We start from the raw sequence: 18,883 nt of genomic DNA, 5'->3' as shown, positions 1-18,883 counted from the left end.
TAGTATGTTAAAGTATTATTTTGAATTATTTATTAAATATTTCACTATAGTAAATTAGGAGGACATACTGTAAGTATAAAGCTTTCTTTCTATAAGTCTGCCAGAAACCATGTCAACCAATGTCAGGGGTGTGTGGAGGTATTCAATTAGGATCATGATCTTATTCTGAGTAGGAGCCTGATTTCCCTTCATACATTAATAAAAATAATGCATTTTCAGGTACCTATGGGCAATTGGAAAAAATGTGTGGAAGAGATGGAAGAAAAGATTCTTTGTCCTGGTGCAGGTAAATAATAAAATCATTCTGGTCCTGTAATAGGTATATTAATTTGCTGGCCAGTATGTAAGGAGTTTACAATGACTAAACAAGTGTATGACAATTTCAAATTGCTTGGACTTTTTTGCTGCATATAATTACCACTGTATATTTTTAAGCTCATACTATACATATCATTTTGTTGCAGTTTTTGTTAGAACAGGCACATACTACTTTTTTATTTATTAATTTTAGGTTGGGACTAATTAGAGTGCATGTATTGTATATAAGACATCTGTTCAAAAACAACCCATCATTCATGGTAGGTTTTTTGTTTTGTTTTGCTACCCCTAGCAACTGCCCCTATGTTTTAGCTAGGCTAAATTACAGGTTGTCCAGAATCAAAAAGTTGTCCAGGGCAATGGCAATCTAGGGCATAACTCAGCATTCCCAGCTTAAGAATTCCAGAGGATTCTCTCCATCTCTCCTTTCAGCACAATACTGCTAGTGATAAATGCCAATTAGGGGCAGTCACTTTGTTTTTCACATTTTCTGTTTATTTTTCTTTTTTCTGCCTCTTTATATCATGTAAAGTCACGTGTAAGTATTTGATATTTTGTTTTGTTTTTTTAAACTGCAAAAAAAGCCTTTCAGTGTTTCTAGCTTTAGAATGGTACAGGAAATGCAGAGCTCTTGTGGGATCAAAAGTGCTTGGTCAGTTTGATTAAAACAGAGGATGGAATACAAGCCAAATGGATTCATTTAACTTGCAACCCAGAAGAAAACAAGCTGACCAAATGAATTTGAACTGAATGTTTTTAACACTGCAGGACCCTGCCCCCCTTGTATTTCAGACACTTGGAAAAGGAAAAGGAAATATAAAAGCTTAGATTTACTCTTCCCCCCGTAATGTCTCTCTATACTGTGTGGAAAATGGAGAATGCAAAGCACTAGAGCCGAGGACAAAGTGGCAGCAAGTGTGCCCTGATATCTTCACAGAGGCTGTAAAATAATGTATTTCAGGAACATTCTTTATAAAAGAAACAATAATTACAGTTAAATAAGACAAATATGTTGAAACCAAGCTAATTCAGAAAGGAAGAATTGCAGTAAAAGTGCAAAGTAGTCCTTATTTCTGAAAGACCTTGTTGTGGTAGTTGGGTACACACTTTTGTCCTGCATGTAACAATTCTAGAGTATATGTGTAATCATATACAGGGTATATGAAGCAAACCTAGCTGTCAGTTCTATGCTCTTAAACAAGCTGGTTTTCTGAATGTCAGATACTGTGCATAGATTAATTCACACACAATACTGTGAGCTACTGTATAACATTTTGTCAGCTTTATCTTTGGGATTTCAATCATTCTACAGTGGTAGAGACCAAATGAATAGACAGCTTTGTTTAAAAACATATACCTTAGATATATAGTTTTGTTGTCCAAAATTCCTTTTGCTTCCATGAAAATGAATGTTGCAATGTTCGGTAAGTTTTATGCGTTCGTGTTGGTAGCTCCTCTAAAGGTTATGAGTTATTAAAAGAAAGTCATTTTAATGTTTATTCTACTATTTGTAACCTGAATCAATTTATAATCAAAGAGACAAAAATATTTTCTGCTTCTTTTTCTGTGTTGTCTAATTAGAGGCTTGGAGGTTTCATGATAAAGTGAAAATACATCAAGGAAAAAGTCAGTGTCTCAACTTGAGCTGTTGCCCGCAGTTCTAAATTCTGACCACTATATGTCACTAGAGTCCTGATCAATTAGGAACGATGACACGCTTATGGCACAAAAGGAAGACAAATTCTTCAAATGACCGAGGGACAGCCACAGCTAAAGCCTGAAGACACAATTATTGTTTCATTTTTTGCATTTAATTTGTTAGCTTTAAAAATGAGGTCTTTACTTATTTACAAAGATAAATATTTGCTGATGGTTGTGCATTATATAAAATACCAAGGAGCTATGCTGATTGGAGCTGAAAATGAAGCATGCAGTTTTAGAATACTGATAATAACAAGGTTATTTAAAAGAGCATAGCATGTGATACCATCAAGAGCAAAGTCATTTAAAATCCTTTAACTGTCAGTTTGACAGTGGGTCACTAGCCTGTGGGATACAGAATGCTCCGCGTTACTATAGCAGCTTTTTAGTCCTTGACAATCCCAAACTTTAGCGGAATACAGTTCGGGGCCTTGATGTGGCCTGATGGCGTCCCGAAGGCGTTTCAGAGCTGGCGAGCCCGGCTCTCGCCCTGCAGCTGGGAATGCTTGCATCAAGAACATGACATTGAATTTCTCATGTCATACAGAAGCAAACTCTGTGGACTGAGAGCTGCCACTTGCAGCAGAGGTGACAATTGCATTGATCGCTGGGATTTCAAGATTGCCTTAATATGACTGGCACCTAGCAATCCGTCTCACATTGTTTGTGACAGAGTGTCACTCCTGGACTCGTCTGGGCTGAATGACAAAGCTTCCACCACATCAGAACAGGCTTTTGCTCTGACAGTTATGGTTGCCATGCACCAGTTGGAGCCGACCGCTGTTTCCTTGTGCTTGTCTGTGATTAGAGTAGAGTATTTCACGAGCAGATGGATTAATAAATAGATAATGCACACAGATAGACCTCATGGTGTACAAATGCTTGTGCACTGAGGAATGTGTGCTCTCTTCTTTATGTAATGTCTGCCACACTTCCAGCATATTTTCCAGTGTCTTTCCTTTGTCAGATTTGATTAAAACTGATTGATAACTTGGTGTCTCTTCTGTTCTGTTTTAGGTTAGTCAGTATACCTTTGCTATGTGCAGTTACAGGGAGAAGAAAGCTGAGCCACAGGAGCTGCTGCAGCTCGATGGATACACTGTGGACTACACTGATCCACAGCCAGGTAACTGCACTTTCACAGTGTCACACTCACAATCCCAGGTCAGCTGTGTTGATTACCTGCATGATAATGTGATTTTATTTATTTTTTTGCTGGTGCCTTTGAAACAGTAACACACATCATCAAGCTACTTTCCCTGTTCATCTATCTCTACTGCTGTTGAAAAAAGCTGACATATTTCTGTTGTATAGTTAGATAAAACAAAAGCCTGGATTCCTATGTGCTAAACAGGTAGCTACAAAAAGACAAAAATGGTGAGACTTACAGTAGGCAACTGAATAAGTAGCACAGTTACCTTGGTTTACTCCAACATTAAATTACAGTACATGCTGTAATCTTTTTCTGTGCATCATCATAACCAGTATTGAGTGTTTTTAGTATTTTAAGAAATGACATTGTCTCCAAAGGTGAGAAAAGATGTAAAGAACAACAGAAAAAGAAGAATGTTCATACTTCAGGTTCAATTTATGATGTTAGTTTAATTGGAATTCTAAACAATAGTTGGTAAGGTGACCAATATTTACATTTGGTTTATGGATGTTTAACAGTTTTAATCTAGACACAGACAGTCAATAAATCTATGGAGGTAAAAATCCAATCAAGCTGAGAAGAGAATAAATATATTTTGGGTTTGCTGTTAATTTTTCAAGATATACTGTATACCTGCCTGACGTTTGTACTAAGCAAAGTCCCCGTGATTAGAATATTAGAATAAAAACAGTGTACTGTTGTTCCACTGTTTCAGAAATCACTATAGTCTTGGCTCCGGAATTTACATTGCATACTTGAGTCAAGCAGCTCATTGTACCATTTATGAAGCACAATTTACATTTTTTAATGTGAAGATTATACTCATACAGCATGTATTTCCATTGACTGAGCTTTTTATAATAAATGAAAATATAGCAATTATCCTTTTAAAACAATTACTTCAGACAATACTAAAAGGAAGATCTGCTTAGTCCATGAAGACAGATGAATAGGGTTTGAAAATCAGTTACCAAACTTGACCACTGGGTGGCATCAGTTTTTCTGTAACAGCCAGGGCCACCTTCATTTGAAAGTTTTATATCCCATGAAATATCATGGAAGTTATTAGATGGATTTTGGAAGGGCCAAAATCAATCAATCAATCCATGAAGCCATCAGACCGAAATTGATTTCCACCATTGTGGAAAACATGCTAAACAGCATTCTTGTGTATTTCATTTTGTGGTTTGGTGAGAGTTTTAATTTATTCACGAAAAAGCCTGCAAGTAAACTAATCACATTGTGTGCCTCAATCTGGTTTCAGGTAGGGTATTGTTTGTTGAGCACGCCACAGAAAAATGTTTGTTGCTGACTTAATTTTTTATAGTGGTTTGCAAAGTTATACAGACCTACATTTATTACTGACGAATATTATCTTAGATCATAAGACTGTCACAGGAACAGCTGAAAAGTAAAAACTGATAGTCACAGATCATAACTGTGTAACGTTATAAATCTGTTTGCCTTTTCATGATTATGGCACAATTGATTATTGATGCATTATTGATGCTACATTTATATTTATCTAAAGGGAGATCTATACAGTATATACAGTTTGGCAATAAACTGTTTTGTACTGGCAAATTACTCTGTGATGATTACAACAAAGCTGGATGAAAAATTCTACTAGAAATAATATGGCTATCATGTGCTACCTAATAGGGTTGCATTTATGAAAGCTTTAATCTAATGAGTTTTTTATGGGCTACACACAATCAAATCTACTAAAAACTTAAGAAAGTTTGGGTATTGACCTTCTTTAGAGATAGTCCAACAGTAGTATAGTTTGGCGTAAGCGATGAAGTCTAGTGTTTCAAAGATTAATATGTAAAATATATTTAGGATCCCACACAGTAAGGAAGAGAAAACAACTATGCTGACAGTTAGAGACACACATGCTTGAACTTTGTTCAAAAGTGTCCTTTTGTAAGGACCAGATATAAATACATGACAACACGATGGTACAGAAGCTGGAAATGTGACAGGAACTTCACAGTAGAATCAAGAGAGGTCATTTCACTGCACAGTGATGTCTCCTCTTTCCCTCGTGACTCTCATGTGTGCTTCGCAGGTTTGGAAGGTGGTAGAGCTTTCTTCAATGCTGTAAAGGAAGGAGACACAGTGATTTTCGCCAGCGATGATGAGCAGGACCGTATTCTGTGGGTGCAGGCTATGTATCGTGCCACAGGCCAGTCGCACAAACCCGTGCCACCCACCCAGGTTCAGAAACTCAATGCCAAGGGAGGAAATGCACCCCAGCTGGATGCCCCCATTTCACAGTTTTGTAAGTAACACAATATTGATTAAGCTTTTATATTTCATACTGCTGCGTGCCATTCACTCGCAACATTTATCATTTAAAACCTGACACTGTGTCTTATTACATGCTGGCCCTTTCAAAACCAGCTGTCAAGCGCCAAAATGAGCTTTTGACATTTCACGGGCTCCCTGACTTACTTTTATAACAACTTGCTTTAGTTCTCTGTTTTCAAAATGACGTGTGTTTAAAGGTGCAAAAAACCTTTTTCTTTCCTCTTTTTTTCACATTTAAAAAGACATGAAATAGGGGTGAATTTTCCTGCTGTGCGGTTTCAAACCCCTTGAACTGATGGCTCAAATAATTTGTCCACAAATCTGAAAATGAACAGGCATAGCTTAGTTTCCCTTTAAAAGGGACACAGGACAAAATGTGAATGTTTCACCATATGTTGCTTTGAAATATTGCACCTTTAAGCAGCCTACTGAGCTGATATTCAAATGAAGGTAAGATTGTTTGAAGCAATGCAACACCTGTTCTTCATATTTTTTGTCTTTTTTTAAATCCTATGTTGTGTTTACTACTTTTCACTTTACTTAAAATATCAGTTTTTTACATAGGATGTAATACCTTGACTTATCTTTGTTACCAGTAAATAAATTTCATATGGCATCAGAAATTATTTTAGGGAACCATAGTAATACCATTGTGTCTAATATTAAGAGTACCATAATAGATCCTGCTATTCATAACAAAATAAATGTATTTCAGTGTGCATCCTATCATCTTTGGAGTTACTATTAATTGAATGTAATGTGCTACTTATCTAACATCTAAACCTTTTGTTTAGAATAAATGGGTTATAGAGAAAATTTATTTCCACAAAATTATTACTTTTCTTGAAATGATGAAACAATCATTGTGAAAGACAAAGTCACATCTCAGATTGGCTACAAACACAATACTGTGCGGTATCAATTTTAGAACACACAAAGATGCAGACTAAAGAAAGTAAAGATGTTTGAAAAACAACAATAACGATTGTTAAATACACAAAGTAGGATATTTTAGCTACATTTGAAGTATAATCCTACATAGAATCTATAACACAAAATCTATGTTGTTTGTTCATTTATTTCTTTGTCTAGTATATGAACATTTGAGATTTTGTAATAAGTTTATTCCCTGGTCCATCTAATGTCATTCAAAGGATACTAATTAACTGAAACTCAGCATTCTTCTAATTAAGTGCTGTCATGTTTCCTTAATTTGATCATTTTGAGTGGCATTGGGTGAGAAAGGAGGAGACTCATTCAGAACTTTGCTGCAGAAGATTTGTTGAATAAAACCTCTTCAAGAATCAAGGTCCTAAAATAGAGAGCAAAATTCTGCTACACACCACACATGTGTTTTGTCATAAACTATTAAAATATTAATGTGACCAATAAAGTTTTCTATGTGGAAAGTTGTTACCTATAATTCAATTTGTTATATAATGTGTAGAGTTGTTTTAGTCTAAACCTAAGCCAAGATACTGCACGCTAATAGTATTACACAAATGTTTTCCAGCTGTATAGAACTCAAAACTTTTTCTTAATCTTGATGGTAAGTACACCTTCTTGATTAAAATCCATAATATATAATCTTACTGACAGTAGGAACAGTTTATACTCCCTTGATCAACTGTTAGCCATAGCCTTTTAAGAAAGCACAGGATTCACAGAACGCTGAGATTAAACAACTGCACACAGGGAGATGAAAATGATTTATTTGGGGGCATGAAACATAATAGATCAGTCAGTGTGGAATGATATTATTAGGCCACAGAGGTAAGTGCTCCTGCTAGCATCAATATTTTCTTTCATTTCCTATCTATGGGACAGCTGACTACATGTTAGGTTTTTAATATACAGCATATTGTAAATAATTTATTAAACCAGATCCTAGAACAAATCATCTGCAGCACAGTAGCCAACAGAAGAATGTTCAGTAATGTTGATCTCATGTTGGTAGAAGTTGTGTTTTGATTTATGTTTTATTTTTCATGCTTTGCTTGTACCCTAGTACTTTAGCTGCTAGGTTAGGGCTCCTGTCTGCTGTCCTGAGCCTTGTTGCTAGTCTTTATGTTATTCTGGTTTGTTCCTTCTTACCCTGCTAACTTCTAGCTGGACTCAAGGGTAAGTGCTTCCCTGTAGCTGGCACAGCTCAGATAATCACACCAGATTATCTGACATATGCAATGTGCTTTTTATTTTCTCTTCTCAAATCTCTTTCATGTTTCGAACTTGTAGACAATTCTTTCTGTTAATTTTCTCAGTTCAGGTTTGAAATATAAAAGCTTCCATTCTTGCCAGTTAGGCTGCATGTGGTTTTCGTTTTTATTATTGTTTTATTATTTTGCATAATTGCCTTCTCTCCATAAATCTTATTGGTGTTAAAGGCTCCTCTTCGTAAAGCTCGTAGCTGGATACCTATTTTCATTTTTTTTGTAAATGTGAAATACATATTAGTTAACAGCATGTAACTGCATCACTAGAATGTTGTCCTCATGGGACATATATAAAACGTCTTTTACCCAGATCCTTTATATGATAGCTTTGTGGTCACAGACTTGTTTTTTAAGGAGTAAAAAAAGTGTTTTACTGTATGTATCCATATTGTTGTAACCAAGCCCACAGCAGTGCTGTGGTGATCAGGAAATACACCAATATATACAGTTCTCCAAAAACATGCACATTATTAATATGATATAAAACATTACATGAATAATATGAATCAATTTTATTTCACAGCCAGAGTATCTAAATGTTATCCAACAAGAAAAATGTCTTACAACTAATAAGTCAAAAGCTGTGAAAACAAGCCCCCTTACATGAAACATACTGAACATTTTAAAAGAAAAAGGAAACTTCATACATGTTTTAGAGTAATCATCTGTAGCTGTGGAATACTGTGCCTGTCTTAATTTACAAAATTGAAGAGTTAGTGCATTTGCACACCTGCATTTAGATTTGAATTTCATAGAAGTGCATGGATTAGCTCGTGACAGGCTTCTCTAATGACTTATTAAGACTGCTTTACTTTAGAGGGCTCAATTTATTTTAATTTATTTTATTTTGTTTAGTTTTTTTATGAGAGTTGGCAAATATGTACTTGGAGTATTCTGAATGCCAATGAGAAGGAGCAGGTGATGTCATCCCTCCTTACCATAAAATACTCCAATTTTCTTATAGTGTACCTTTGGATAGCAGGTAGATCTATTTTGCCACCTGTAGGCAGGATATTTTTTTTTTGTTTTGGATGCCTGATTAGGAAACTACCAGTGTGATGTACTACATTAATTGGTGGAAATACAGGATTTTTCCCCATCTATTTAAGAATGAATCAATTCTGGTCTGATGGCTTCATGCTATTCCCATGTATTTGCACCAAAATGCATTGCTGTCCTAATAGAGTATTACAGTAGTGGTATGCTTCAAGTGCTGTAAACAAACCATAAATACACTGCAACATATTTAAGTATTGTCAACTTGCAAATGCTATATGGAATGCAGAACAATTTTAAACAATGATTCAACTAAAAAGAACAGTTTGCATGAAAGCACAGTGTAAATTACTCTAGCCTTTATTCTAAGAGAAAGCATGTGACTTGATAACAGAATTTATCATATAACTATTGATGGAGGACAGAGGAGTGGGAGTAAATCATTAAAATCATTTTGGTGACTGAGAAAAGCTTTCTGAGGAGGAAATCATTGACAGTGCCACTTAATATAATTTATTTCAGACGTATAACCAACCCTTTGCATGGAACAGGTGATATGTCTGTTCTTTAAAAGAGGAAATATTTCTGTAGTGTGTCTTTGTTTTTTTTTTTATTTCACTGAGGAGAAAAGGGAATGTTTAAAGACATTAGCAGACTTTTGACTAGTGCTCTCATTGTAGAAAAACAGGATTTGGTTTGCAACTGTAAAGAGGGTGTCTTCTTATAAGTTTTGCTTATATTTCAAAACCTTTTTGACGGATTTCACAGCAGCCTACAAAACCAATGTATTTTATTTCTCAGTGCTCCTGTTCAGAAGCACAGGGAAAATCCCCTGTTTCTGGCAAGGTGCATCTCGTATATTATATCAGAAAGGAAAGCCTGCATTGTGAACAGGGCCAGCCTGCAGCACATTGTGTTGAGCAGACCAAGTACCGCAGGCTGAGAACTCCTGATCTTTCAAGCCACTTTGATGGTAAAATCATAAAGGGTTGAAACAACCCTCAAAAAATAATTTACTAAATAGCCTCAATGTTGCACTCAAGACTCTTCTAGCAAGTATCTATAAATGAATAGCTCCCATCAATCATTGTCATTTCTTTTCTTCCTTTCTCTAGATGAGGTTGACTAGTGTCATTGTTTGTTACTGTCCAAGCCCCATCTTCATTCTTTTAATGTCAAGCAGATATGACAAGCACACATTTAACCAGATGAGAGGGACACAAAGTCACCTTTTTATTTGGGATTTCATTGTTTTTTCATATGCATCATATCATTGTAAATCGTTTGGTTTCTTTTAATCATACATCTTTGGGCAGCTGGGCAGTTGACGACAGGGTTTTAACCATGAGCAAATGAACTCAGCAGTTTAAAAAAATAAATTAAATTGCCTGTTTTATTTTTTTTAGTTTTGTCCACTTTTCTTTGTTTTGGTATCTTCAGTTCATTGTGTATCATACAAAGATTAACATGAAGGGATTTTTCAGAGATATTTTAAGGAGAGAGTGTACTTGTCTTTAAATTTAATCTGGAGCTAAGTTAAATCGAGGGGGGAAATCCCTTTAATTAAATTGCTTGTTAAGTGTTTACAAATATTTAATACATTGATAGTAAGTAATACAAGCTTCGAGGATGGTTAATAGTCAATTACAAAAAAAATGAAGTGCCTAGTGCCCAGTATTTATATAGGCTTAGCTCAAAAGGCTTTAAACTGATGTTGTAAGACTGGTCCCATCAGGATCTGCGTGTCCAGGGTGAAAACAAGGAATAAAAGAGGATGTGGTAGTCAGAGCAGGGATTAAAAACCTGTTTTATTTGTTCAGTATTTGTATGGACTTCATGTAATGGGAAGCCCACTAAATGTAAAGAAAAGCGAAAATTTGTCTTTTAATTTAGTTACCCCTTAATGAACAAAACCGCACAGCGGGTGGCGTCCACTCGACCACTCCCAGCTACTATTTTCCATTTGTTTCAGTGGTGGACTTAGTTGTATTTTAGCTACGCAGGTTGAGTTTAATTAGTTAGGTCCTAGGAGGCTGTGCCTACAGGCTTCCCTCTGAAAAGAGAAGTGTGAATGCACTCAGGCCATTAATTCATAATAAATGGCACACTGTAACCCTTTCTGTGTCAATTCTGTGTGTCTTTTGACATGATAAGCAGAACAGGCACGATGTCAAACTATTTTCTTAACCAACTCCAATTCTTTACAATCACAATCCATTTTGAATTTTTTGGACAATTTCTCTCGGCAAAATTCGGAATTTGTCTTGCTTAGCTGATACAGAATCCGTTTTTTCTTTTCTTCTTTTTTAGCACACAATTCATCATTTGTTAGGAAATGAATGAAATTCACCTATAGAGAATGGCAGAATCTATTGTATAAATGTTACAAAGAATTAATTGTACTTCATTTCTAAGAATCCTCAAATCTTTACAGAAATAATTAGGAGATACACACATCCCCTGGTCTTAAAAGTCAAGGAGTAATTTAACCCAATGATTCGTGCATGAGTGTAAGAATTACATGTCCATGTTGATTGTATTTCATTAAAGATTTGCCAAATTGTATTTCACTCCAGTTAAGTTTAATTTTCTTTGCTAAGATGCAAGTTGACAATGAATCTGTTGACATGATTTAATTTGCTATATGTAGATAAACCACTGCCAAAAAGTGAAGCACAGTTTTGAATGTTGTACTGTAGATAACCATTCATTTACCTAAAGCTTTTCAGCACACTGACCTTTTATTTTGTCTAAATCCTGTTGTTTTCTATGTACAATGACCTAATAGATGCAGACAGAGCTCAAAAGCATGGAATGGATGAATTTATCTCAGCTAACCCCTGTAACTTTGACCACAATTCACTGTTCGAGATGGTACAGCGACTCACATTGGACCATAGGCTGAATGATTCCTACTCTTGTCTGGTGAGTGGATATAAAAAATCAATACTCTCTCACTGCTCCCATCAAGCATTGCTTGCATTGCTGACTGTAGTATAATTGTATAGTTCTTTGTTACATGTTATATAGGATTTGTGGGTTACATTGTAGATAAGGAAAGATATATTTCTTTCCTGTTGAAACTTGTTTTTATATTTTCCCTCTCAGTTGATTAGTAATGTTTGTTATTTTGAAAAAAAATAAATACAAGGTTTTGTAAGTTTTCTTATTTTTAGCTCAACCTTTTTAGTTAAGTGGCACAAAAATAAATTGTGTTGCAGAAAAGTAAGAAACCCTCTGTACCATAGTGTGTACAGCTGGTGTTTCGGGAATCGTGAAGTCTTGTCTTTTTCTTTACTCAGGGCTGGTTTAGTCCAGGACAGGTGTTTGTCCTTGACGAATACTGTGCCCGCAATGGAGTAAGAGGCTGCCACAGACATCTCTGCTATCTCAATGACTTACTCGAAAGAGCAGAAAATGGAGCTATGATTGATCCAACTCTCCTGCATTACAGCTTCGCTTTTTGTGCTTCTCATGTTCATGGGAATAGGTAATCGACAGTCATTTCTTTCACCCTGTCGGGTCAAAACTGGACATTTTGTTTTGTTTTGCTTCAAATTGTGATGACATATTTTTTTCTGGAATATGTGGAAGTTATTTTTGTATGTTAATTCAGGAGTGAAAGTCTGCTTTTGGGTGTTAGGAATTTCATCTCGATATGTTTGAAGTAGCCGCAAAACAACAGAAGCTTCCAAACTGAGAATGTAGAAAACAGATTACACGGGCTCCCATGACTGTCTACACATCATGCTCTTCCATGACTTCGTTTTTACGTTTTTCAGTTCTCTGTTTAATTTATGTTTTGTTTTTCTTTGTTTAAAATCTTCCTTTGTTTCCTATTTCTTTTTCTTTTTTCCCATTTCTTACTTTTCTTTGTCTCTCTTTTTTTGCGTATCTCATAATGTCAATAACAATTACACCATGCGTAACCAAAAGTCAGAAAATGCCAGATTTACTTGGTGGCCTACATAATACAGAGGCTGAGGGGGACAAATCCCAGAGCCCCTCAGTCGTTGAGCCTGAGGGTAACTCAAAAAAGGATTTCAAAAAGGATTCTAAAAAAAAAAGGGATTCCAAAACTCAACAAGCCCCAGAGCCAAAAAGGTAAGAAAGAGTTTTCATCATCTCCCCTGATAAGTCAATTTTTGTGTTCTATTCCAAAGTTTAAAATATTGTAGCTGCAGTTTAAACAATTATTCTAACAGTTTGCAAACTATTTAGGTGGATCCACAGTAAAGGTCCAACCAATCCATCACCCTAATAAAGACAAAATTCTGAAATTCCACTTGGAGAAAGAAAATATCATAATGAAAAGCCCATGACTGGCATCAGTCTCCAAATTCCAGTGCGGTATCTTGTTTCAATGAGGTTCAGTGTTAGGCCTACTCTACATACTATAAGTGTTTTTTTCTTTTTTTCTCTAGCTCATTCTCACTGTTTTCATTTTTAACACTTTATTTCAGTCAACATTTTTGTTGCCAATTTGTTCTTATTCAGCTCATCTTTTTGTTAATGGACATATCAATAAATATTGGTGACTGTGTCTGGTTTAGTTTTGGCTTCAAAAAAGCTTTAGAAAGCCATAAAACATACCTGCATTTTAATGTCTTTTTCTTCAATGCGTTTGGATGCCAGGTTGAGATGAAGGGGGTGTTAAAATGAGACAGTTTTTAAAAAAATGAATGAAAGGAAGAAAACAACAGCTGAAATCTCTGTTCCTTACAGTATGTCTCTGGCATGTTAAAGGGCTTTCACTCCACATATGTGCTAGTTACACACTGGTCTATGCTCTAAGCTTGCAGAGCTGCTAAACATGGCCGGCTTTTGTTAGATAAACAAGTCACTTCTAGTATGATGAGGAAGGTCAATGAGAAACAGAGCACCATGTGGCTATCAATCTGCTGCTCCAGTGATAGACAGTGATGGAGTTGAGGTGGGTTGTCTATTTGTGTTGTGTTATTATCAGGTCAGACAGTGAGACATCAGTAGCTCGCAGTCAATGAGAGGGTGGAGGGAGAATGTGATTCAGATGGTACAGGACAGCCTGGAGGTCAGGACTGACAGAATGACAGTCCATCACGGAGAAGAAACTAACTAGCCGCTGTCCGAGGTCCTGCTACGCTGAGACAGGCTTGCTATCTAATCCGTGACTGAAACAAAAACTGGCGCTGTGAAAAATGCATCTTTAGCCATGTCCTAACCTCTCTGACATGTTAATTTATATGCAAAATGTTAGAAATCAGTTAATCAGCACCCTTTAAGTCAGGGCTTTTTGCTTTTTTCCCAACATTGTTTAAAGAAAACAATAAAAAACAGCTGCTCTTAGATGTAGAGTAGGTAGAAATGATCTTTGTGACTGGGTTGTTTTCTAATTTACAATAGCACAGTCACTGTCCCCTCTAAACACTTACTGGCTACAAAGTTGGCAAGTCCTCCTCATTAGAATGCTGCTATTAGTGTGTGTAATTAATAGCAGTGGTGAGAGAATGGCATTAAAACTGAATGGGAAGTGGATGGGCTTGCAAGAAATGGATTGCTTAATTTATTCAGTATCTTCATTGTGTTTTCAAGGCTGCTGTCTATTTGCTGTCTTGAAATAAACAAATTGAATCTCGACTTTATCTGACTTTTTTATTTTATTTGATAAGTCGCCTCCAAAACCAACAACACCAGAATGTCATTTATATGCACAATTTAACTAGAAGATCCCTAAATATTATTATTTGTGACATGGCTTAACATGGGTGATTGTGAGCAGAGTACATTTGACAGAACTGGTGCTAACCTCAGTGACAATAACTTGAAAAGCAACCGACGTGACATCTTTTTCATCGCGCTGCCGAAAATGTCATCTTTCTGAAGGACAGCGAGAAAATGGTTTGCCGAAAATCTGAAAGGTAGATTCAAAGGATGCTCATCATGTCAGATACAATATAGTCCACGGCTGTTTGAAAAAGAAAGTCCCAGATATTGTGATGTGTTTCAGCTGGCATGCCCTTCCAGTCATCCACCCTTCTCCAGAAATGGCTGCAGCTGACCTGTAGAATGCAGTCACACTCAAAAGAACTTTACTAGTCAATACATATACAGTACCACTCATTTACAGAAAGAGACAGCACAGCAGCCCACAGGAATATAGAAATATGGCCCCTACAAATTAACGGATCTAAAGAATTTCTTTACAGGATATAATACAAAAATTGAATTGGACAATACTCTTTTTCTATCCTTTATTTCACAATGATGTTGCTAATATCACCAAGTCTAGTTCAAGACCTACAGTACACAACATACTCAATGTGACAGATCTGGTCAGAAAGATAGGCAGAGAGCTACAGTATCTTGGCACTTCGAGTTCAGTTTTAATTGACAATAACCACTTTGTGTCATTTGAGTCTAAATTCTTTAAGCATTACTTACGTCAGGCAAAGCTCATCATTTTAAGACATTTCTTCTTAAAAAGGGCCACCAAAACACAACACAATTATTTGTCATTTTTTTTCTCACTGCCCTCAGGTGCTGAATTGGCTCCTGTAAATAAGCAAAAAAAAAATAGCCAATTAACCCCTGACTGGAGGTTTATTAGAGGTTTTGTAATCCTTTACTAGAGCTTTTGTGCTGCCTAACTATTCTAGTACTGGGGATTTGCACAGCTTAGGCTGTACTCTGAAGGAGGCCTGTTAGTAAGTGCTCAGTTTATTCAATTGAAAGAGGTCTTACAACACAGAAACAGACACTGGGAGGATAGAGACTGCACCAGCGAGCACAAATCCCTGTACTTTGCTTTTCAATGACAGAACTAGTAATGATGTTTGCCAGAACTGTTGGCTCCCGAATGGATTAAGTTTTCCTACCAACCCTCTTATTATGGACCTCAGGCTGGCGTAAATATGCAGGGGCTTCCTGTATTGTTCTTGTGATGCTGGGAAAGAATGGAGCCCAGGCATAGTGTGAAGCGGTTCTTTTTTTTTCTCCGTTTTCTTTTGTGCTGGTAGTTTACCTTCTGTTTCACAAAACACACTTTATTTTGAACTCAAGCCATATGGGGAATGGTTTCAGAAAGCCCCCAGGTTCTTTATGTGACTTGCACACTGTATGGTACTTACAAACCTAAACAAACCAAGGGGGGAAAAGATATGACAAGAGTAAGAATGCTTATGAAATCTTGAACATTAAATCAAAATTGATTTGTTTTACCCAAATATTTGTTATTCTGTACATGTTATTGATGCAATATATTTTTAAAAGGAAATGCAAAAACATGCACATTGTACTGTATATACTCTATATGTGTGTGTGTTTATTATTCAATTAATTTAACAGTGGCTAATGCAGTATTACTAGTACCATAACTCTAGTGTTCTGTCAAGTGTCAAGTGTGGGATGTTGAACAACACTTTCACATCTAGACCTTTCCCCATTTAACATGTACAATTGTTAAGATTGATTGAACATGCCACATTACCTCTGCAGTAGACATTTACATCATTATGTGATCTTAATTTGCTTCCTGCTCCCCCAGGCCTGATGGAATAGGAACAGTAACAGTGGAGGAGAAAGAGCGCTTTGAAGAGATCAAAGAACGCCTGCGTTTGCTTCTCGAAAACCAGATCACACATTTCAGGTATTGAAGGGGATGTGGTATGATGAACTTCCCTTCTATATGTCTTTTGGCCTATTGAAATATATGCTGTTCCCTGCTTATTAAAAAATATTTCAAAAACGTTTGCAAGAGGCATTTAAAGCAAGTGCCCTCTTTAAAGAACTGAGAACATAATTTACGGTATATGGGTGGCAAACAGCATGAAAAACAAAATTAATCTACTTTATAAGAAAATCCAGCTATTCTGACTTATCTTCTTTTAAGGCCTTTGAACCAACACATTTCTATTGATCACAGGTAAACTCTAAATTCTCCTAATTAGGCTCTGCTGAGTGTATTGACACCATAGTGCCTTAAAATTTATTTATTATTTATTAAAAATAAATTGTTGTCTTGTCTGTTCTCAGATGCATTTTGCATCTGCTTATTGCAATCTCCAGTAAAGCTGCACATTATAAATACAAAAGCAAAAGAGCATTGTGCTAAATTTTCAATTGGGGTTTAGAAAATATTAAAAAATATCCCTTGCTCCCAAGTCCTAAAGATATTCAGGTATTAAATTAAACAAGATGAAATTAATCTGACCAGTTAAAGGCTGACAAGCTATTTAAACTGAAAGCACTCTGCAGATTGCACACAGCAGAACCCAAGTTCATAATTTACGGGTGTCAGCTCATTCAATAGGAAAGTGTCAGTTCAGAGTAGGTCTTGAAGGAAAATTACTTGAAACAGCTGGACTTGGTACAACCCAACTGCATGACACAAAAATGTTCTCAGTGGTATCCCATAGGTGTTGTATAAAAAGCCAATTAAGATTGCTGTGCCATGTTTACTTTCATATCGCATTTCTCATTTAAAACTGACACTTTAAAATTTCTGTTTTTAAATTGTTTTAGGTATTGCTTCCCATTTGGCCGACCTGAAGGTGCATTAAAAGCTACGTTGTCTTTGTTAGAAAGGGTATGTGCTCTTTATTTAAATGTATACAGATCTAATTTGTTTTCTTGAAACTGGGATGGAATACTCCAAATTCAAAAATGTATTTAAAAATAAATCAACAGTGTTTTCTACACTTAGTACCAAACCCTTACAAGAAAAAAAATAATGGTTTTCTTCTTTATGGGATTTTAGGAAATTTGCAAGAAAGAATGCAAAGAAGTGTTTTAAAAAACATTAAGCATTATTAAAAATGTTAAATGTTAAGACCAAATTAGGTGTTGAGAAAGCAATTGAGCATTTCTTAACTGCAAAGAAACTGAAAAACAAAATTGTGTTCAATGACTGTACCACTGCCACAACCGTGGAATTCTTCTGTGGTCTCCTGGTTGTTTAGTAATGTAATTTCTCTTATTTGTGAAATACTTAATTTTATGAAGCAAGCTTCATGGGTATTTTGCTTAGTCCCTCTCTTAATTTATTTATACTTCAAAAATATTTATGCGAGACAGAAAAAAGTAAAGTATCATTGTAATGACTTTTGAATGCAAAGCAAAAAGTGGATTTTGAAATTCATGTTTTGCTGTTAAAGGTTCTTATGAAGGACATAGTAACTCCAGTTCCACCAGAGGAGGTGAAAGCTGTTATCCGCAAATGTCTTGAGCAAGCTGCGCTGGTCAACTATACCCGGCTGTCTGAGTATGCCAAAGTGGAAGGTAATTAGTTTTACATTTTCACCCCAACCAAAGATGGGACAGCAGAAATGTGTTTTAACCTTTAATGTTCACTTTAAACATCTGGATACTTAGTTACTATGGACAATAAGTGTGGATTGTTAACAGAACTACAAGGTATTACTGAATTTAACATTTTAGGATTTTTTAATTCTTTCATTCAATTTTAAATTTTTCATTCTTGTGACTGTGGTAAACAAACCAAGATGTATAAATATGGTGCACATGTAGTAGAGGATTTATTTTTATGGCTTTGCTGAATCTGTTCATTTTCCAGGTGGCAATATATTTTTACATCTAGGCTGTAGGTATCATCAAATGCAGTGTAAGAGCTAATGGAATATTGTTTTTTTCTATACACACGGGAAAGCTTCATGGCTTTGTTGCATCTAAGAAAGTTGACTAAGGAATCATTTTAAAAGACAGTTTTCTTGCTTCAGGGATGCAGACCTATTCCTTTTGAGAAATAATGCGTCTTCCGAGAAATTAAAGACAAGCAATAAAAATTCAGGAGGATGGCTCTGATCTCTGTTCCTCTAACTGCACACAAAATGTGGTGAATGTTGGTACTTTACAACAGCTCCACCTGCAGGAGTAACAATGCACACCGCTCAGATATTTGTTTTAAAAGGGAACTTACAGATGCAGGGATTGGCACTTTTGGCTCCTAAAGGGCCCAGAGAGTCAACTCTTTCTTCTGGCCACATCCCCTGTGCCAATAGTTGGAGTACAACAGTGATAAAGACATTCATAGAAGTGACTGTTGGGTACCAGTGATGTAGAAAGCAAGCTACAGTATCATGATTATCATTGAGCAAAGAGGAACATTTTAGCAATGAGAAGATTGTGAGCCTTACTGAGGAAAGCAGGTGACCTGGTCAGATACAGAAGTATATACAGTATATATGCACTCCAT

At 36.0% G+C, this 18,883-nt stretch overlaps 1 protein-coding gene across 8 annotated transcripts in view; it reads left to right on the top strand.

The window, feature by feature from the left end:
• Positions 1-18,883, top strand: part of cadpsa (calcium dependent secretion activator a) — a 145,166-nt gene that overhangs the window by 78,130 nt on the left and 48,153 nt on the right. For all 8 annotated transcript variants that reach the window (XM_088915247.1, XM_088915244.1, XM_088915242.1 and 5 more), the window contains exons 9-16: positions 220-286; positions 3,037-3,145; positions 5,244-5,456; positions 11,483-11,619; positions 11,997-12,184; positions 16,217-16,318; positions 17,194-17,257; positions 17,826-17,949. In XM_088915247.1, the coding sequence (XP_088771373.1) occupies positions 220-286; positions 3,037-3,145; positions 5,244-5,456; positions 11,483-11,619; positions 11,997-12,184; positions 16,217-16,318; positions 17,194-17,257; positions 17,826-17,949 (1,004 nt within the window). The remainder of the gene's footprint in view (positions 1-219; positions 287-3,036; positions 3,146-5,243; positions 5,457-11,482; positions 11,620-11,996; positions 12,185-16,216; positions 16,319-17,193; positions 17,258-17,825; positions 17,950-18,883) is intronic.

Source organism: Atractosteus spatula, chromosome 5, assembly GCF_055471065.1.
Source record: "Atractosteus spatula isolate fAtrSpa1 chromosome 5, fAtrSpa1.hap1, whole genome shotgun sequence".
Taxonomy (NCBI): domain Eukaryota; kingdom Metazoa; phylum Chordata; class Actinopteri; order Semionotiformes; family Lepisosteidae; genus Atractosteus; species Atractosteus spatula.
The sequence above is the reverse complement of the archived record's forward strand: the minus strand, read 5'-3'. Positions and strand labels throughout refer to the sequence as shown.